Source organism: Scleropages formosus, chromosome 19 (assembly GCF_900964775.1).
Source record: "Scleropages formosus chromosome 19, fSclFor1.1, whole genome shotgun sequence".
Classification (NCBI taxonomy): Eukaryota; Metazoa; Chordata; class Actinopteri; order Osteoglossiformes; family Osteoglossidae; genus Scleropages; species Scleropages formosus.
The window spans coordinates 5512563-5534827 of NC_041824.1; the positions used below are offsets into that span (position 1 = coordinate 5512563).

The 22265-nt window shown below is 43.3% G+C and overlaps 1 protein-coding gene across 4 annotated transcripts in view; it reads right to left on the reverse strand.

The window, feature by feature from the left end:
• Window positions 1-894: 894 nt before the first annotated feature.
• Window positions 895-22265, reverse strand: part of col11a1a (collagen, type XI, alpha 1a) — an 87805-nt gene continuing 66434 nt past the window's right edge. For all 4 annotated transcript variants that reach the window (XM_018741311.2, XM_018741312.2, XM_018741310.2 and 1 more), the window contains 22 exons: window positions 21548-21655; window positions 18346-18399; window positions 18187-18240; window positions 17806-17859; window positions 16984-17037; window positions 15130-15237; window positions 14876-14929; window positions 14406-14459; window positions 13853-13906; window positions 11123-11176; window positions 9809-9916; window positions 9459-9512; window positions 9307-9360; window positions 7867-7974; window positions 7144-7197; window positions 7009-7044; window positions 6833-6886; window positions 5633-5879; window positions 4221-4333; window positions 3346-3414; window positions 2719-2952; window positions 895-2023 (listed from right to left, as the gene is read on the reverse strand). In XM_018741311.2, coding sequence (XP_018596827.2) covers window positions 1877-2023; window positions 2719-2952; window positions 3346-3414; window positions 4221-4333; window positions 5633-5879; window positions 6833-6886; window positions 7009-7044; window positions 7144-7197; window positions 7867-7974; window positions 9307-9360; window positions 9459-9512; window positions 9809-9916; window positions 11123-11176; window positions 13853-13906; window positions 14406-14459; window positions 14876-14929; window positions 15130-15237; window positions 16984-17037; window positions 17806-17859; window positions 18187-18240; window positions 18346-18399; window positions 21548-21655 — 1926 coding nt within the window. In that variant the 3' untranslated portion in view covers window positions 895-1876. The remainder of the gene's footprint in view (window positions 2024-2718; window positions 2953-3345; window positions 3415-4220; window positions 4334-5632; window positions 5880-6832; window positions 6887-7008; window positions 7045-7143; window positions 7198-7866; window positions 7975-9306; window positions 9361-9458; window positions 9513-9808; window positions 9917-11122; window positions 11177-13852; window positions 13907-14405; window positions 14460-14875; window positions 14930-15129; window positions 15238-16983; window positions 17038-17805; window positions 17860-18186; window positions 18241-18345; window positions 18400-21547; window positions 21656-22265) is intronic.

Consider the following 22265-nt stretch of genomic DNA (forward strand, 5'->3'; position numbering starts at 1 on the left):
ACTGGTGTCCCGTCCTGGGTGTGTCCCCTCCCCTCTGGCCTTACGCCCTGCGCTGCCAGATTAGGCTTTGGTTCGCCGCGACCCCGCTTGGGACAAGCGGTTGCAGCCAGTGTGTGTGTGTGTGTGTGTGTGTGTGTGTATTCAAATCAGTTCCCATTTGGTGCACCGCTCCTTAATAAATGTTCAGGCGTGATTGTTTCAGAAGTTGAGATGGGCTCACCTCCAGGCTGCGCTCTGCGTCCTTCTGCTGCAGATTCCTGTCTGTCATAAACTCCCCCTGCGGGAAAACCTGCCTACCGAAAACTAGAAACTTTGTAGGATTTTCTGTACTTGTTTCATCCCCCCCACCCATCTCATCATAAATACCTTTGGGATTTTTTAGATGAAAAAAGGAAGCCTTTGAAAGAGACTTGATGAAGTTTGTGTATTTTCTTGCGCACAATAACAGACTTTAATTTGAAAGTAAATTAAATCAATATTGTATCACTTTTTTCATTTGCACATTATGATTGCATGTTCAGTTCCATTTACTTGATATAAATGAAAAAGATATTGTGATGATTCAATTATTCAATGATTTAAAATATTTACCCTATAATTTTCAGAACGATAACTGTTTCCACGGCAAAAACCACTGAAGCATAAAGTGCCCGGAGGTAAAACAAATACTGATCCTGCACTGATTTTTTGAAAATCTGCTGTGTCTGAGATGAGCAAAATCACATGACGTAGACATATCACAGAACAGTATTCTCGAAGAAAACGTACAAAATAAATTAGAATGGGCTTAACCTCCTGACGTTTAACGCTGTACGAGTAAACAATTTAAAATTTAATTTTAAGAAGGCAAACTTAAGGAAACAATGCACACAATCAGTTCATTGTTGTTTAGAATCCATTTTAATATTTTAAATGTACCATAAAAAGCACAAGAAAACATTTTCTCAATTTAGTTACAAAAATGGACGACCTAGAGGGGCTTCCCATTGCATTCACAAAGGTTTTAAAAAATATCTCTAACAAATATGTACTTATCTCTTTCAAATTCCTCACCCAAAATATATATACTTAATTTTTCAACCATTGTATATACAGGGTATCCTTGCATCTTAACATCTGAGGTATATGACCAAAAAAAAAAAAAATTTTGAAAGAAATCAGTGAAAATGACATTATTCCAATGATTGACCACAACAAACCCAAAGAAGTGAGGAAAACATATTGCTTTCAATATGCTGGGAAGAACCTTCTGATTTAGTGATGTAAAGCCTTTGATTTTATAGATGGTCCATATATACAGCGGAGATAAGTCAGAACTTGAAATAGGGAATCGTCTGAATGTTCCTTTTATTTGCCCCGGAAAAGATGAGTCGTTCATTCAAAATGCGAATTTATTCAGTTTTAACTTTACTTTTCCTCTGTTACCAACACTGAGTGGAAGAGCCAGATGCAACTGTGACACACATGCAAGTTTTAAAAGTGGATTTCGAAGTTACAGTATTCGACAAAATCATTATTACAGTTTAAAATACACAATTGTAGCACCTTTTTCTCTGGTCTGATAAAGCACCAATGGACACATTTTTTCATACAGAAAGAGGAGAATATAGACAGGGTATTGTACTACTTTAGCACGGTGAACCTCCCTGCATTGCTGCCTGCGCACCGTTCACGGCGACGGCTCTCGATCTCCGTTACGATCATCAGCAACAGATTCTGGCCCCACAAGGGCAACAAGTGTTCCCTCGACAGCACATCCATACAAGGCAGGGCGTGTTTGCTAAAACATTCAGATTCAAAACTTGCATGTGACTTGAAGATGGCGGGTGACGCGAAGTCTCGGCTTACTTTGTGGACCTGTCTTCCCTGCCGAGATTTAACCGAGGAAGCAGACGGGACCGACTTCAAATCCAAATTTCTGATTCGGATCCCCAAAGTCACTGAACATCACGTCGACGATGGGCAGCTGATCTATTTTCGGGGTGTTGATCTCCAGGACAGTCTTCCCATGGCCGTTCCTCAGCTGCAAAGAGAAAAGTTTTCGTGACCATCTGTAATGTTTTGGAATGTGTGGGTGTATATAAGAGAGAGAGTGTGTTCCAGTGATGTATGGATAAGTGACCCAGTGTAAGTAGTGCATCTAGCAGTGTAAGTCACCGCAGTGAATAAGGTGTGTGGGCTCATAACACTACATCTAACTACTAGGCAAAAAGGCAGGAAAACCTAGACATGCCTACTGTAACGCCCTGTAATGAATTATGTATGAGTTTGGCAAATAAAAGCAGGAAATTAAGACTGATCAGGGGAGACACCCATCTGAGGCTCTCCCATCGGCCGATGTTGTTGTGAAAGTCTTTGTTTGTCTCAGTGTGTTTCTTTCAGTGTCTCCTATGGCTGAAACGGGAAAGGGAAAAATTTCCACCACAGTTGTGAGATGCTTCGGAGAAAAGTGTCAGATAAATGAGTAAAATAATGACAATTTCATCTTCAATTTACAAGAATTCACACTATGGAGGCTCTTTCATGTGTGAATTACCTTGAGAAGGCGCAGGTGTTTTAAGCTTGTTCACGTTTAAGCACAAGTAACGTACTGCAAACTTACTGGTAATTTCATCATCAGCTTGGTGTTGGTAAAACGGAAAATTAAAAGTCTGTCGGGTGTGGTTATTGATATTGTTGACACCGATGCGCGCCGGTTCTGGTCAACGGGATACGTACTGCGCAGCCGTCCGACAGCACATTGATGTAGAGGCTGGTATCATAGGACATCTCATCGTCGTTGGATCCCAGGAACCTCAGTGCTTTATCGTAGCTGTCCGTGGTAGCGTCATGCCAGGCCACAGAATGGTGGCACAAGTACGTGAAGTTCTGCTTGACTGAGGCTGTGAGCAGCTTCAGGAATGTCATCTGCACCAAGCTTATTTCGTTGCCATCAATGTCCACATAAGAGAGCTGTTGGGAGGGGGTGGGGTCACAAACATAACAAATTATGATCTTATATTTAAAAATGGGCGGCGACAGAGTGACATCGCTGTACTTGTTCTGTTTTTAGAGGTCTGCCATATAAATATTCTCTAACAATAATCAATAATAATCAATAATCACCATGGCACAGAGATTAACACATCTGTAGAAATGTTACAATAAACATGCTAGAGAAGTGTCTCAGTCCAGCCTTACATGGTGATCATAGCGATCATCTGTCTGCAACACAGATTTATGCCTTGAAGTGTAATATAAGCTGTAAGACTCCATCCCCCTGTGAAGATTAAAGAAACTTGTAGTTTTCAAAAAATTGCTCAACTTTTAGGATAAAGTGTGTTGGACAGAAAGAGAATAACTCACCATTTTACCACGCTTAAATTCACTGAACCACGAGCCTGGAACCTCCTTGGGCCATGAAGATATTCTAGCCTACAGGGTATCATCCATATCCACACATGAGAGAAACAAATAATACATTATTTACATTCACTATATGTTGCTCTTACTGGCATTTATGGTAAAAAAAAAATAGCATTCCGTCATGAATAAGCACTTTAAAAACCTTTAGGATGTTTAGAGTTGAAAATAAAAAATCTGCAGTGGAGGCTACAACGGACACCATGTGTAAATAGTTCTCTCTTCTAATGTGGAGCACATTTGCATATGACACAAGAAGGCAAAGTACAGAAGTTCAGTGGTGCTCCAAACTATTTTCATGTTTAAAATTTCAATTTATCAGTGTGCAGTTTGGTATGATGCTAAACACGCTGTGCTGGACTGCAGTATGTTTGAATTTTAGAGGTATTAGTAACTGCTAACTAATTGTGATTATTATCTGAAGTTTAACTTTTAATTGGCTGCTAACACGCGGTTGCATTTCCAAAGGTGGCTGCATCAAAAGTCACAAATATAACAAGAAACACAAATGTCCAGCACTATAAAAAAACAGGGGAAAAAAAACAGTTTCTGAGACCATAAAGAAATGAAGATGATGAGAGGTAAAGCTGTTGGACAACTGGGCAATTTGAGTTCCTTTCCAAGCTGAAAAAAAACAAAATAAATAAAAAACTCCAGCGGTGAGGCGATGACCGCATGCACACATACGGGAAGGGAAATGAATACTAAATAGCTGGGAATGTGTCTTTGCAACGGGCTTGTAGGGCATAAATTTTGTGCTGGTGTGTTTTTTACAGTACTAGCCGTTATTAAAAGTGCTGTACATAAATGTCACTCACCCCCGTGGACTTCTTCTCTGGGTAGATGCAAGTCTCACCCCCTGCGGTAAAGTTGCAGTACACCTTGATGGAGTCACCCGAACAGCCTTGGTTTGGATCGATCCAGTACTCGCCTAATCAGACAATACAGAAACACCGAAAATAAGTACGCCATATATGTAACAACTGCAGAGGCGAGCAGCTTTGTGTTTAACACCCCGTACTTTGACATCAGGAGGTTCCCTGTTCAAATCCCACTTCCCAGTGTAATACCCTTAATAAAGATACCTGCCCTGAAGTTATACAGTAAATATCACCCTGTTGTATAAAAGTGTGAAGCACTACAAGCTTCTTCTAGTTCAAAACCACAGCTGCAAGTAGCCTTAAAGAAATATATTGGTAAATTAGAATTAATGGGTGGCACGGTGGCACAGCGAGTAGTGCTGCTGTCTCACAGGTTCACCTATAGCGTGTGAGTGCGTGTTCCACTAATGTATGGACGAGTGATCCAGTGTAAGTAGTGTATCTAGCAGTGTAAGTCACCGCGGTGAATAAGGTGAGTGGGCTGATAGCACTGCATAGAGCTCATTGAAAGTCGCTTCGGAAAAAAACATATGCTAAATACACACTGTCTGAAACTGCTTGCCCCAAGCGGAGTCGTGGCGAACCAGAGCCTAACCCAGCAACACAGGGTGCAAGGCTGGGGGGGAGGGACACACCCAGGACAGGATGCCAGTCCATCACAAGGCACCTCCACCAGGACTCAAACCCCAGACCCACCAGAGAGCAGGACCCAGCCAAGCCTGCTGTGCCACCGCACCCACTGTGTCTGATAAGTAAATAAATGTAAATGTAATAACTAAATACGGCTACAAACAGCCATAACTCAGTATAGATGCATAATGTGTTCAATTCTACACAAGCTAAGAGAACTAAAAAACTGGTAGATCATATTAAACCAATAAATACAAGCTTGTTTTGCACACAGTCAAGTACATGAAATTGGAATTACACTTTTTAGTGAACAAAATAATAGAAAAATAAACGGAACAAAAAAAAAAAATTCAAAAACGCACTGATTTGAGGCGGAAGTCAGAATAAAAGTCTTATTCCCCACCTGCAGCTCAACGAATGTCAAGCAAGGCTGGAAACAGCTGTGTCGGTGCTATTTAAATGCAGCGCTCACACACTTTGAATTTTACATTTAAAAGGGTGCCGGCGACCTGAAGCGACAGCATTTCACATCACGCGCCCTTCTTATCCAGCCCAGCTGGCGTAACACAGCGAACCATCCCTGCAGAATAACCCGCTTTGTTATTCAACAAACAGTTCAGTTTCACTGAAGTCATTCTGGCTAAATACTGACATTATTTGGCACGAAAAAATATATACAGTATATTTGGCTCTAAAATATGTTCGCTGAGACGGCGTACCGTCTGGGAACTCGGGGTGGCACAGCTGCAGGTCTTTGCAGGTCCTGGCAGGATTGCTCTGTGTGCCCATAGGATACTTCATGCGCTCGATGTCCTGCTTGAGGTTGTTCAGTGACGCGAAGACGCCCTCCATGCCCTCGCCGTAGTCCATTGCGTTCTCAGCTCCGTCGGCCTGCATGTCGGCCGACCGCCTGCTTTTCTTCGGGGACTGGATGGGAAGGGGCTGGATGACTTCGCCAGGGGGGCCCTGCACAGGAAAAGCGGTAACGAATATCACCATAAAGCTTATCAATTATTCAATTCCACATATTCCATATTTTGTTTTATAGAATATTTTAAATCGGGTCAACAACAGTCTTATCACTTGATAGAATCAGAAATCATTTTCCTTGCAGCATAAACTTTAGCATTTATTTATTTAGCTGATGCTTTTATCCAAAGCCACTTACAACATTAAGCTACTTACAATTATTATCTATTTGTAAGCTTTGTTATTTTTAGTGCATCAATTTTTAGGGTAAGTACCTTTCTCAAGGGTACTACAGGAGTAGGTGGGATTCAAACTTGCAATCTTTGGATCTAAAGATAGCACTTCTAACCACTTTGCTACCAGCTGCCCTCTCATGATCACTGCATCCATTTACATTTAATTTATTTATTTATTTGACTCCTTTCTCCAAAGTGATGTAGAGTGTTCAACAACTTACACTGAATTTACCATCTACACAGCAGGAGCAATTTATGGCAAAGGGTACTACAACAGGAGGTGGGATTCAAACCAGCACCCTTTGGATCCAAAGGCAACAGCTCTAACCATGAGTCTACCTGCTGGCCTTCAGCACCCTTAACTGTTTTAATCAGTCATTTGGTGTTAATTGTAATTAACGGCTTTGTCTACCACAGCGGGTTTGGCTTGTGCCTGCTCTGTGGTGAGTCTGGGATTCAAGCCCTACTTGGGGTGACCTGTGATGGACTGGCGTCTTGCCCTGGGTGTATCCCCTCCCCGTTTGGCCTTGTGCCCTGGGTTAGGCTACATTTTGCAGTGACATTGTTTGGGAAAAGTGGTTGTTGATGTTGGTTGGGTTGGCCTTTGTCTACTAAGTCTGAACACATTTAGCTAAATCCCAGCTCCTTATGTGTTTCAGAAGCTATGAAGTCATGTTAACTTGTCCTTTATTGGCAGGAACAGAGATTACTCACAGGTGGACCCGGTGGTCCCATCATTCCAGTGTCTCCCTTCTGACCAGCAGGACCCTGAATGTTGAGAGGAATTTAATAAAGTGCCAATGGCTAAGATTTCCACAGCAATTCAAACATTAACTCAAAAGGTGGTGTTTTCATAAGACAAAAAACGGTGATGGAAAACCCAAACTCACCGGTGACCCTTTGGAGCCCTTTGGACCTTGTGGACCCTGGCAGAAAGTAGGAAGGAAGAGTTGAGACGAACCATTCTTACAGAACTTTGGCTGGTTTTCCACTTGTTCACCCTATACAAAAGGAGGTTTGCTTACTGGAAGACCAGGAGGACCAGGAGGACCGAGGGGACCCGAAGCTCCGCTGATGCCCTGCAAACAGAGAGGAAGACGTCTCACACTGGTCTCCGTGCGAGTCTTGGCGTGTCACCTTTTTGAGGACACAGCAGTGCACCAAGACGAAAAGGGGCACCTGGCTCTATACACATACATTTACAGTGATGTGTCACCAGGATTGACCAAAATGACAACCCAACTCAATGCTATGCCGCAACCCTACATTTGCCGTAACAAATGTGAATTTAAAGCTGTTTTAAAATGTTTCAAAATACAAATAAAAAAATTTGAATTTTAATATGATTTGATACCTCAATACATTATTTTTTCTAAAGCTCTCAAGGGAGACCTGCTGACATTTAATTTCATATTTCACATTCATTGTGTATAGTTTCTTTCAGATCACAGAATAATTTCAAATGTCAGAGATGAGCCTGACAGATGTAATGCGGCGCTTGCGAAACCGATCCCCGTGCCATCAGGCTGACGGCAGAAACGGCCTCGTCTTGCTGCGGGGGTCACAGTGGGAGGACCTTGGAGATCTTGAGGTGAAAGAGTCACAAAGGTAATTCAAGGCAGCTGCTATTAAACCCTGAGAACGCGCAGTCTGCCGCCCACACGGAAGCGGCCCGACGGGGGACATTTCCTCTAAGATAACAGGCAGGAGAGGCGAGCGGCGAGACTGACGTGTGATGGATCACTTACGACTTCGCCCTTGTTGCCGGGAGTGCCCTGGGGACCTGGCAGACCTCTGTCGCCCTTCTCGCCCTGTTCGCCGGGAGGACCAATCAGACCAATAAGACCGGGGTGGCCCTGCGGGAACGCACACAAGGACAGTTAGCAGGATGGTTCGAGGAGCACAACCTGTTATGAGCAATATGATTTCACCGCCAGGGGCTGAAGATACCACACTTTCAGTTCATGGACATATTTAATGACTTTACGTACAGCCATATACAGTCACGTTTCAACATATTAATACACGTCTGAAGACCTCACATGGACTTATACTTGTAAAAATTGTTGGATTTGATTATTTCTTTGGAAAGTTAGCCTCGGAACCTTTATTCAAGGTTCTAAATGTTCCCCTTGGGCTCAGAACAAGCGAGTCCCAAAACACATCAGTGACACGAGTGTTTTCACACCCTCCTACTGCTGGGGGCTCTGTCTCACTGTGACACACATCCTCCAGCCCTCTGAGACTGATTTTTATGGACTTTGCCTTTCTTTGCCCGCAGCTTCCGCAACATCCCACAGACACTCAGACAAACGCAAAACAATAGCACGGCAGAACACACAATGAAAATAACTTTTACACGACAAAAGAATGCAGAATAAGTATCTACGGCTACAGAATTAAACTAATTAACTAAAAGAAGCAAAAAGCAAATATTAAAGTTTTATCAAGGCTTGTTAGTAAAGCTGTTAATGAGAATGTTAATAGTACAGAATAATATTTATACTATATTACACATACTATATTATTTATTTAATGTCTTGATACAATAACTAATACTATTAATAACACTAAAAAAGCATGTAATTTGCTGTGGCCTCAACTGCAGAATATTTTTGCACATTTTTTAAAAATGTAAACATCTTCATGGTGTTGGAATGATGGAATATGACATTTAGTGGTTTTTTTTTTTTAACATAAATTACCATGGTCCTTAGCATGGAACCATGTGACCGCCTTGTCGAGCAACATAAAAATAAGTAAACGCAATGTACAGTGGATGGGAATGATATATTTGTTTGTCTGTAAAATAACCTTTCCACAATACGCACTAAAAACGTTGCAGTGAGAGATATACTACTCCTGTGATCACAGAATGAACCAGAAGAATGAGAATGAATGAGTCATGTTTCTGGGCGCCTCTCTCGCGTCTTCCCTAATGCACATGAGAACTCGTTTCGCGCTGCTCAAGTGGCTCCATCGCTCACCTGCCCAAACACCCGGTGCCTGCGTCTGACACCGCGGCGTGTGCTCATGACAACGTACATTAGCATACTCAATGCCACCGGAGAGCTTTCACATCTGAGACACCGTATGTCGGAGCCACTTTAGGAGCAGCTCTCTTTCATGTGATGCTAGGACCTCGAAGCGAGAGCACAACAAAGGCACGGAACTCCGCTCTCTCTCACCTTCTCGCCTTTAGAACCTGGGTCGCCTTTCAAGCCTGGAAGTCCAGGAGGACCCTAAATGTGAGACAAACAAGGTAGAAACATGACATTGAGCAACGCAGTAGCCTACACTTTGATGGAAGTGCGAGTGATAGAGCCTCCGCCCCCCTTACCATGGGACCAGGGGGACCGTCCTGTCCTGGTGAGCCTGGATTTCCCTGCTCACCCTGCAAAACATCACCTCGGTTACCTTGGGCATTTTCACCCTCTCTGCTGGTATCGTCCTTTGACATTTTGTTCATTTGTGTCACAAACATGAGTGTTAGAAATACAAAAGACTGTGTCACATTAAAAAGGAAGTCAGAATACATGTGATATGGGAGGAAGTTTTGAGAAGCTTTGAAAAGTTTTCCCCAAAGTGTAGATATTACAGTATTTTGTTGTTTTCCTGCACAGGTATAGATAAGAGTAAGAATATGTGGAAGATCTGTCACTCAGGGAGGGAGATAGGTGACAAACTTACAACAGGCCCTGGGATTCCACGCAGACCCTCTGGACCGGGCTTTCCGGCAGGACCCTGGGGTCCAACGGGCCCAGTTTTGCCTTGAGGCCCCTCTAATCCAGACTCACCCTACAGTTTGGTACAAAATGCCATAAATTATCAAACGTAACGCAGTGTCTGTGTTCAATCACCTGGTCATGGCCTTTTCTGAAAAACACATAACATGTACCTACGATTTAATGAAGGAAAACTTAAGGGTACAAGTAATAATTTGCTTATACTAGGGTCGACTAGTCAGTTGTTTGTTGAACACACGCTGTAACTATACTGCATGTATCACATATAACTATGAAATGAACCAAACCCCATTGAACATTGCCATTTTTTAAAACAAATGGAGTATAAAAGCATGACGTTCTGTCGCTGTCGGGCTGGAGGCGCGAACGGTTACAACACACTGCTGTGAAAAATGTGTCGGTTCAAAGATGATATGTACATACCGTACATACATACAGCCCTACTGTGGTATGCCACTAGTGAATACTACAGTACAGCTGTAGGAACGATTGTAAAAGACATATACTGGCCCTCTTTTCCCTCAAGGAAAAAACCCCCAAATCCCCAAATATGTAATTTGTATGGATTTCCAATCCTTTTGAATGACAGAATTTATATGAAGGATTACACTGGCTTGAAATTCAATTATAAGAGCACAGCTTCCCACCCATGCAGCTCTGCAGTTATCTAGTTTGTATTCAACTTTAATGCTCAGAGAGCTGCATATGAGCCATGAAATATTAGACTATTGGTAGTTGACCACACCGAAGTGTAATGTGCTCCAAGGAAAAAGCACCAGCCATTATGGTTGTGCCATGATATTCTTGAAAGCTATATCAGTGTATTCCTTGTTCTCTACGGGAAGCCATAACTTACTTTTTATGGGCAATCCAAAAATAGCCCGGAAACATATGTAGTCGTGGCTTAGGACACACGCTCCCACTTTGCTTTTTATACACGCACTTTACTGCATGTCCTTCATTAATGGAAGCTTCCTGTTATGTCTTTAAGAGAGATCCCCTTGGAGAAATCCTGTCTGAGAAGGTCCTGCCATATAATGCAGACATAATGTGTTTCCTCTGAATCAGGCTCACCTGCGGGTCACATTTTTGTTCGACGTCTCAAAGTTTAACGGAGGAAAAGTGTTCTTTGGAACGTAACAGATGCAAAATGTGCTACATCGATAAATTTAAGAGTCATCGCGTCTTTCTGGGTGGGCGTTTGATGCGGCGCAGCAGTGTCGAAAGACGGGTCGAACTCTACAGGATGGTACTTTACCTTGCTGCCCTTCTCTCCCTGCCTGCCCTCAGCTCCGGAGGCTCCCGGGGGGCCCTGAAGGAAGGGGAGGGGACACGTCACTCACACACCACCCCTGTGAGCTTCACACTGCCAACGGGAAAACGTGCTCAAGAAACGGTAGAAATAAGTAAATAATTTCTCATACCGATCAAAGTACGTTTACTGTAAAACACAAAACACTGCTTCTGTTTTGCTGCATTTCCAGAGTCCCATGTTTGCACTCAAATGTGTGGAGCTGATTGCAGCAGAGCTCCCCCCCCCCCCCCGTCAATGAACAGTTTAAAACACTAAGAAACGTCATACAGTACAAGTGTCTGTTCTGGTATTTAGGATCGTGTTCCTGAGCGAGAACTTCCAGCATCACACACCACAAATCGCCTGATTTGCAGGAAACGTGGCGCTGCACAAAATAACATTTGCATCTGTTTTTGTAGTGGAGGCTATTCTCCAGAGCAATGTACAGCTCAGCGCTGGTTAACCCTTTGGGCTGTGCTGTTGACACCTTTCTATTTCTGGTGGTCCTATGCTAAACTGGGCAGCCCATTACAACACTTTAGGAAGCAGTTATAAAACACCGATGATCACCTGATGCTGTGTTTTACCTTTCAACCAACTGCATTCCTCGTCATTATCACAATTTCTACACTTCTTTTGAGTTCATGGTCTATAGACCTCATTTACTGGATTTACATGTGTCGAGCTCTAGAATTCTGCACCTGACACTTTATTCTCACCCATTCATTTCCTATGACGCTCAGACCTGAACACACACACACACACCACAGGTGTATAAAATGGAAATGAGACATGGAAAATTCTGTTAAACCAGTGATCATTAATGTTATGTGTTCAGATGTCTGGTGTGGAGGATCTCATGAAACCTTATGGCCATCAGATGATAGAAACCATATTTATGAAAGAGAAAAGTTGTAATACAATTAGATTTGATGGGAACACAAGTCGAAGGTTAAAGCATCATTTCTTTTCCAGTTATTGACAATGGATTTTTTCCACTTTCCAAGAGTTTGTGAGCAAAACAAAACAGATCACTGAGCCAAACACATTTGCTGGGGTGGGCTCTTATTGCTGCTGGGTTTCCACTTCATATCATGACTATAGCAGGCAGTCTGAGACGTTTGAGAAACCTTCCATCTCTCAGGTGACCCAGGAGTCTTGACAGACACACACACACACACACACACACACACACACACACACACACACATACTGCATAAGAGGGAATAACCCCAATCAGAAAACAAAAGCTCTTTTCCTAAAACACACGGTCACTGCTTACTAATACACTATGAACTGCGAGAAGTAAATATTTGAGAACCTGAGGTCAACTTTGTTAAGAATTTGGAGAATTTAATACCATAGTAACATTTCAGTTTATAATAATTATTTTGCCTGGTCAAGGCTTCTATGCAATGTGAATTACAATTTCAATTATAGATAAAAGTGGGTTTTAAAGGCCCAACTGAGATTTGTCACTTTTTCACAGCATGACCCCTTTCAGGACCTGCAGGGGGCAACTCTGTGTCTTTAATCACTTCTGCATGTTTGATGATACTGTTTGTGTGTTTATTCAAGATTTGTTCAATATCTATAATTTGGACACACCTGGACGGGATGCCAATCTGCCGCAAGGCACCCCAAGCGGGACTTGAGCCCCAGACCCGCCAGGAAGCAGGACCTGACCAAACCCACTGCGCCACCGCACCCCCCCCCCCCCAGCTAGACAACAATATTTCAATTTAAATATTTCCTCTTGCCAAGATAAGGAGTGATTCTATAGGGTTATTATAATATACAAGAAACTGATTAAAAAACTTGGAGCAAAGGATTCGCACTAAAAATACTTGAGCTAAGGGTCCCGAAGTTTCACCCCTGAACTCGGCCCATTCCGCTCTCCATCAGTGTCGCTGCGAGGGTTTAGATTACGCGTTACACGAGCGGTTTGCTTTAAAAAGATCTCAAGGTACTCATATATCAGGTCCGATGCCGCAAGAAAAGGCTCAACGTGTGCTCCCTACTGGTTGGCTTGGCAGATTGAAGGAGCCTCGGGGATTCTGGAAGCTCTGCTTTTCTGGTGAACACAAAGTGCCGATGAAGCGCCTGTTAGTGAATTTATTGCAAAACTTAATAAGCTAGTGTTGGAACATAATGTGGCCCCAAAGCAAATTTACAGCACTCACGAGACGACTCTATTAACAGGCAAAAAGCCTTTTGTGACACCAGCCTGGTCCCCAGTGTTGCCGGATGTTACCTCCAATGGATCTGGCTTTTAACTTTAAATTTGTCTCAGAATATGTATACTTTACATATGCTGTGATTCACATCATGCAGACATTTATGTGCTGGAAAATACCTTCCAGCAGTCGCGTTATTACAGCAGCACATTATCGACATGCACAGCTACACACTGTCCTTCCCCTTCTGGGCTCACACACTCACAGGAAGGCAGGAAAAGGGAAGTGCTAGACATACAGCGCAGCCAGAATATGATGAGTATGGGAAACTGCTTTCATCTTTTCATGGTAACACCGCCTCACATACAGTGTCGAATCTCATACCGCACCTCTGATTGGTGCTCAGGAATATTAACAAGTGTATCAGTATCTAATTATTGCCCCTTTCCTCACAGGTGCACACAAAGCTATGAAGATGATTGCGATGATGAAGATGATGATATCTATGTGTACTCACTCTCTTGCCAGGAGGACCAGGTGGGCCAGCCTCCCCAGATGGGCCAGGAGAACCCTGTCAACATTGAAAAGAAAACAAATTAAGAATGGAGCTCAAGCAGTGCCGCTGGAATCACAGTCAGCCTGAATATTGACGTTTAAAGAGGAAACTTTGCCAGCTACAGTTCAGAAAATGTCATAGGTGGTGCACAGAGTACAACTTACATATGGATTTCTAAGCCTAATTAGATGGCCAGCAACACCAGGCTTCCAGGTTTTATTGCAGCAGCCGCTTAGTAAACTCAAAAACTGTAGAAGTTTTTTAACATTAAAATTTACATGAAGAGTTACTCTCAGTTAGTGGAAGTCCCTAAGCAGAAGGACACAAGGTGGCATAGTAGTCATAGATGCTACCTTTGAATCAGGAGGGCACAGGTTCAACTCCTGCCTCCTGCTGTAGTTCCCTTGAATAGGGTACTTACCATGAATTGCTCTATTAAAAATGGCTCAGGTGTACAAATGGTAAAAAAAATTGCAAGTAGCTTAATGTTGTAATTTCAGAGGAATGAACTTACAGGCTGACCAGGTTCACCATCCTCTCCCTTGTCTCCTGCTGCCCCATCAGTGCCCTGAAAGACAAAGGCACAGAGAGCTGATGCTACTGAGCACTTCGCAGATCTCCTAATGTCTGAAACAGGACAGGAAATCGCTCTAGAACCTCTTGTGCGATCAGCAAAAAAAGGGCAAATTAAATCAATGTGGCTGAATTACACCGCAGCTCATAATTATAACATAACTTCACTGGCAGTTCTTTTCAACGTGACGGTCCGACCTGGGGAATTCAGATAAAGAACTGTGTCACAATGAGTGCATGGTGACTTCTCATGCACGTTCTTATTTATGCACATAAATGCATTTACATTGATTCATTCAGCAGACGCTCTTCTCCAAAGTGGCAGACATCTCCGAGAACAACACATAAAAAAGTACGCTGAGATCAGTGTCCACGCTGATGGCAAACACTGATGATATTAACTACACTTACAGCAGCACCAGGTTCACCAGGGGGACCAGGGTCTCCAGGGAAGCCAACAGGACCCTAAGTTACATAGGAGACATACCAGTCAAATGTCATAATACCCAAACACCCATAATACCCCCCATATCAACATTAACCCACCTATTAAATGTGTTTCTGCTGTTTACATGTGATTCTTCAACACTCATACACAACAAGGCTTGGAGGAGACACTTCTGGAAACAGCGTGCCCTCACATGAGGACCATGAGGGGGACTTACAGGGCTGCCCTTGGGACCGTCCTCACCGGGGGGCCCCTTGGCACCAGGGGGTCCGGCAGCTCCAGGTGGGCCAGCCTCTCCTTTCTCTCCGCGTTCACCTTTGGGTCCCTGCATAAGAAGTCAGAGTCAGGAACACCCAGCAGCAGCTAAAACTCACATTTAAAATACGGATATGTGTTTCAGAAGAAGTAATGATAATTAATCATACCATTCCCAGTTCGCAGCACAATAACACATGAGGTAAAATAAAACACAAATTGGTTACTCATAAATAAATGAATAGGCTAGAAATGATTGTTGAGGTGTCAGTTTTGCTCAAACATATTTGATCAGTTTTATTTACGGTATGGCATGCATTAAAACACAGACAAAAGAATCCAGAGCTGTTTTTCTACACAATGTTCGCATAATGTGGCAGGTGAAGTACCAATCACACCCACAGATTATTTAAGGTTATTAGCCTTGCCTTTGCAGAGACATTTTTCACTCAGTAGGAGTGCAGCTCTTTTTAATCAGCCGCCGTGCCACTGTACATCGGTCTATCATTTGGTCGGTGACAGTCGGACAGGGCATCAATACTATGTGTCAGCCTGGCCTCGAGTCACTGAGGCGTCACATCTAGTCGACCTTCAAACAAGGGCTGATCAGCAAAAGCAACAAGTGATGCTGTGGGCAGCCAGAGCCCAGCCCCCGAAGAAGTTCTGGATTTCATAGACCTTTATTCAGCAATGCTTTATTCAGCTGCAATAAATAAATATCTGGCATCGTCTTCCTCCAGTACTCCGTCACATTGTCGTCATCTGGTAGTATGTGGTAATATGACTCACTGGCAAAAGATTTATTTCACACATATATACAGCATCTATATGAAGTATTCGCTTCCCCTTAAACCTTTATGTGTTTCATTGAATCACAGTAGATTTATTTGGGCTCTTTTAACACTGATCAACAGAAAAATATCTTTAATTGGGATCGGGGATTGCAATTATTCCCCATGCACGAGGAATTGCCAGTTAAGTGCGGGTCATAAGCTCACGTTGATTTGGGCCCTGGGACAGCTGGTAGTGTAGTGGTTAGTGCTACAGCCTGTGGATTCAAAGGCTGCAGGTTCCATCTCCTCCTCTGGCTATAGTACACTTGAGCAAGGTACTTATCCTACATTGTTCCTGTAACATTAGCCACCTGCATAAATGGGTAAATAACTGCAGCCCTAACATTATAAGTCGGTTTGAAAAAAATAGTCAGATAATATATAGTTGTGATGTCAAAGTGAAAACATTTCTTTAATTCAGTTTCTAACTGATCGCACACAGTCCGAAACCGCTTATCCCAAGCGGGGTTGTGGTAAACCAGAGCCTAACCTGACAACACAGAACGCAAGGCTGGAGGAGAAGGGGACACACCCTGGATGGGACACCGGGACACCAGTCCACCACAAGGCACCCCAAGCAGGACTCAAACCCCAGACCCAGCAGACAGCAGGCCCCAGCCAAACCCACTGCGCCACCACGCACCACTAACTGATCAGAAGTGTAACAATAACTGAGTGTGAAGTATTCATCTCGTTTACTATGATACACTCAGATCCGTCAGGGTGAAACAGTTTTTTTTGAATCCACCTAACAAGCCGAATGGTGGTCACCTGTGTGCAGTTACGGTGAAACACGTGATTTTAGGATAAATACGTAGACCTGTATATGGAAGGTCCCACTAATCTGGCAGCAATATGAGCAAACGGAACTGTGAGTGATGATGACAGATGGACTGTTGTCACTTTTGAAGAGAAATTGGTATATTAAAAAAATTATTCTCCACATTAAAGATGAAACCACGCAACCTAAGTGATGCACTTACTCCAGGTCCAGACTCTCCAGGAGGTCCAGGGCTGCCAGCTTCACCAGGCTCACCCTGCAAGAGGCCACACTGGTCACTGGCATTGTCATGGCAACCGAGTGCATAACTCTGCACAATGGTCACACTGATGAGAACACACAGCATGCTAGAATCTCACAGTGTCAAAATATAACCGTATTGGCAGCAGCTCCCAACGCAATGCACAAAACCTTCTCATAAATATTGAAATGACATCTTTTTGAAAACATGACCAGATAATTTACCACATTCACCCATAGACTAGTTTTCTTAAATGGAATTTGAAAAACAAAGTAGGTGTGGCTTGTTAATTTTCAAAGTGATGCTTAATTTTGTCAAGTAAGATGGCAATTACAGTGTGCTGTTAACAGAAGGTGGCAGCTCGTCACCAAATAGTTCCTATTAAGAGTGTGGTTAAAAAAAGAGGCTGGCAGTAAGAAAAAATAATGTTACATGGATTATTTAAATTCATAGTCTTGAAAGTGTATGAAAATATACTTATTTCGCTAATTTACAACGGTGAACATTTTCAAGCATGCTGGTAATCATTAATGTTTAACGGTATAATGTATGTCATTTAATCAGGGAGAAGTGACAAAATATTTAAAACGGTGAAAAACCTGTGAAAGCAGAATTCATTTGAGATTTAATATATTTAAAAAAATCAATAATAGTGAAAGAAAGAAAACCCACAAAAAAATGACAAAAAGAAAGGTGATGAAATCTGTTAAAAGGACAGAGGAAACACGGGAGACAAAGTGTCAGCAGTCGCTCCACATGGTGTTTTAGAAGACTGACACCCACCTTCTCTCCAACAGCACCCACTGCGCCGATACCTCCGGGTGGACCTTGGGGTCCCTGCCACCGAACAAAACATTAGGAGATTCAGCAAACACACGCCGTAAACCTGAATATATATGATCGTTTTTCTTTCAACAAACATAATAAAACGTTTGCTATAATGCAATATTCTCAATCAGTACGCCCTGCTCATTTATATAACCGGTGTGTTCTGTTCAGTCAACAGTCAACACCACACCTACACAAGACACGTGTGCATCTACGAGTGTAACGGTGATCGAGTAACTGGGCCAATTACGAAAAGTGACTGCAGTTTAGAGAATGCAAAAATGTTTCAATGACTCACAAGTAAGAGCATCATATTAATCTCCATGTGGGACTTACATCAGCTCCGCTCGGGCCTTGAGGACCTCGTGGGCCAGGTGGACCGGGAGGACCCTACAACAAGGTGGGTGAAGAATGAACATTTAAGAGTGGACACGTGCAAGTCAGCCATTGACTCGATGATGATACTGTCCTGCTGCAAAATAAACGTCGACTCACCATGGGACCGACGTCTCCGTTCTCCCCTTTCTCGCCTGGTGGCCCAGGAAGACCCTACAGCAGAGAGCAAAGATGTCTCACTGTAGTCCATTTTATTGGGGAGAATGTGGTAAAAATCCAGTGAAAAAATAAGCAATTATTGTACTTCATAGTTTACATCTATATGTTTAGTATTGTTTGTAGGTTTTTTGTAGATGTTTGTATATCGCTAAAACAAAAATAGTAGGGAGGTGAGCAGGAATAGCTGATATTCTGAGTTTTATGCAGCTACTCGTGTGATGAACGTTGGTTCATATGGTGGAAAGAAACAAAGTAACTGTACTTAAGAATCACACGTCTGCATCTAAGTGTCTCTTTCTGCTCATGTAATAAACACATTGTATTTTCTATGAGATGTATGCCGCTTCGGAGAAAAGCATCTGCTAAATGAACACACACACACACACACACACACACACACACACACACACACACACACACACACACTTCCTGAACCGCTTGTCCCATATGGGGTCGCGGGGAACCGGAGCCTACCCGGCAACACAGGGCGTAAGGCCGGAGGGGGAGGGGACACACCCAGGACGGGACGCCAGTCCGTCGCAAGGCACCCCAAGAAATGTAAATCTAACTGTTTGTAAATGCTACTGCCTGTACAGTTTTATAAGAAATTGTTTGCAATAATCAGTACATTTCAGTAGTCAGGAACACCCAACCCAGAAGTCCACACACTCCAGAGAGAGGCAGTGCAGCATATCTTCACTAATACACACACTTATCCCATACGGGGTTGCGGGGAACCGGAGCCTAACCCAGCAACACAGGGCGTAAGGGGACACACCCAGGACGGGACGCCAGTCCATCGCAAGGCACCCCAAGCAGGACTTGGGCCCTAGACCCACCGGAAAGCAGGACCCAGTCCAACCCAGTCCAACCCACTGCGCCACCTCTTCACTAATACAGACTACACAAATAGTGTTTACCCAAACAGCATATTGCTGGGATAATTTCCTCATCAAAAATAATGGAAAACATTATTAATGTGGCCCCTCACCTTAGAGGCGGACTTGCAAAAATAAATTAGGTTTGGATACCAGATATGGGTGCATATATTTTGTACATTTATAATAATGGAGTTTTATGTTGTGTATATGTCAACGGGTGAATAGGAACAAAATAACCAAAAATACCGTGGTAAAAATATAAAAATTGAATTTATTAAAGAAACTGCTCAAAGATACACACACACACACACACACACACACATTTTCTGAACCGCTTGTCCCATACGGGGTCACAGGGAGCCAGAGCCTAACCTGGCAACACAGGGCGTAAGGCTAGAGGGGGAGGGGACACACCCAGGACAGGACGCCAGTCTGTCGCAAGGCACCCCTAGCGGGACTCGAACCCCAGACCCACCGGAGAGCAGGACCCGGTCCAACCCACTGCGCCACCGCACCCCCCTGCTCAAAGATAATAGTTCAGTAAAACGTAGACGTACCTTCTGGAAAGACCTCAACAACAAGAACATGAATCACAACTTTTAAAGACAGAACATCTGTGTCCATTTATTAACAAATTATTCCTTCTTGCACTGGTGTGCATGCTAAGTGAGAGATTATTAGTTCAGCGAAGTCATGTTAGTGCCTTGATATCTAGACCTAATTAACCAGTGACTTTCATGTCAGGTCATAATTGCCCCTATTCACTGATATTTACCCTAACTCTTCGCCTATGGAATGAAACTGAAATGGCGCAGCCCCCAGTTGGCGGCCATCGCGGTGTGCCATTGCTCGCCCGTGATGCCCTTGGTGAGGACAAGGCGAAAAACAAGGTGAGTGATTCTAAGGAGGGGGTGTCAAAGGTGTGGCGTCTCCTGAAGGAGAATAACGAGAATGGGGTCGCAGTGGGGTACGGCGAGGCCGCACACTCTGCGTGATCCCAGCACTCAAAGAGCGGCGCTTCCGAAAATATTTAGCTTATTTTAAGGAACTCTTCTGATCCGCACAAGGAAGGAGGCCAAGGACGAAAAGGAAAACAAATCCTTTATGACCAATGATTAATTACTGCGCTGTATTAATTTCAGTGCTTAGCCGAGGACTTCGTACAGAGAGACTTCATTTCAGTGATTCTACATGGGTGTGAGATTTACAGGAGCAATTAAGGGCCCCTCCCAGGACTTAAACTAACGGCGCTTCGTGTCACGAGCCTGTCGTTATTCACACTTACAAAAATACAGGAGTATTCACAGATATTCAAAATTTAAGCTGTACAAGAATGAAAAGCTGAAGCCAGGACACAACCCTTAACACAGAAATGTGTGTACACAACTGAGCTGTATGTTTTAGGCATGATCAGTCATACGGTATAGTTTTCATGCCGCATTATTTCAAAGGGAACGACATTTAAAGACAAGTGACTGAGAGGTTCCAGAGATGTGATCATGACTCAATATGTTTTATGTGATAACAGCAGATGATTTACGGAATACAGCATCACTTTGGTTTGCCCTTCCTGGTAACCCTCATTGGTTTTTACTATCTTTACACTATTTCACGCACCTAAAGCGGTGCTAGTGAACTCCCACTGAACACCTCAGTTGGGAGCATGGCCCTCTATTTACTCTGACAGCTGAAATCAGTTGAATCACAAAAATGTTATTACAACCATAGCTCCTATTGGTCTCCCTTACCGGGAATACTGAAACGAAAAACAATTGCATTATGCAGTTTCCCCAAACAAACGATAATGTAAAAAGAGAATGAAACATTTTTAATTTGATTAGATTACAGCAGAGAGAGGAACATGTTCCCTGCAGAAGAATAAGTGTATCATATATATGTAGCCTTAATGAAAACATCAAATTGCCAAAGCAGTAAAATATATTAATGCAGCTTATCTTCAAATGGCAATATGCTGCATAGCCTCTCAAGTCATGTGCTATTTTGCAGTTAACAAAGCAATATAATATATCTGATTTTCTGTCCTAAAAGTTCTAGCAGTTCTTTAAATGCGTTAATGTGCCGTGAAAGTTGTATTCCAACAAAGGACTTACACCTTCCAAGTAGAAGGTGTATTTTAAGAAAGAAAAGAAACAAGATTGGACATAACATGAAGAGAGTCCCAGCAGGGGGTCAGAACGCAGCTTTTGAGGGACACCGAAGAGCACGTCTACACCGAGCAAGGACAGGTGTGGAGGTCTCACCTGCAGCCCGATTGGGCCGGGGGGTCCTGGGAAGCCCCGGGACCCTTCATCTCCCTTCTGTCCAAACATCCCCTGCTGACCCCTGGGTCCAGGCTCTCCATCAGCCCCCTGGAAGCGGAATGAGACCGTAAGCATGGTACTAAAGCATGGTACTAAAGCATGGTACTAAAGCAGCACACCACACTGCATACAGAGGAAACGTGCAAGCAGGTCAGTCTAGAAGAGACCATTCCATTGTACCCTGGTCATCTGTAAAATGTTTATATCGACAAGCTGTGCTGATCTCTTTCGATAAAGAAGCCTGATCGCTTAATAGGCAATAGGCTGCGATGTGAGGACCACTGCGGCACATTTTCCCAGTGAGCCTCAGGCACCGCTAAAAAGATCTGTTTCCGTAAAAGATTAATTCAATGTCGTCCCCAGCGGTGCGCCTGTGAACTCGCGCGCAGCCTGTGGATTCCGGCTGAAAGAGCTCCTTTCCAACCTTACTTGTTGCTCAGAGAAAAAAGTGAACAGACGGCATCTCGTCGCGTGCATATGAGAGGAGAAGGAGCCCACGTTTGCCCCCCCGCCGAGCTGGCGCCTACGCCATGCCTCAGGAGGGAAGCATGAGGATTAGATAACTGTCAATAAATTAAGAGGAAAACGGCTAGAATTCAGAAAACAATACAAAGACTTATAATTTCGATGCATTTTTATATTTTACTATTCCAAATGA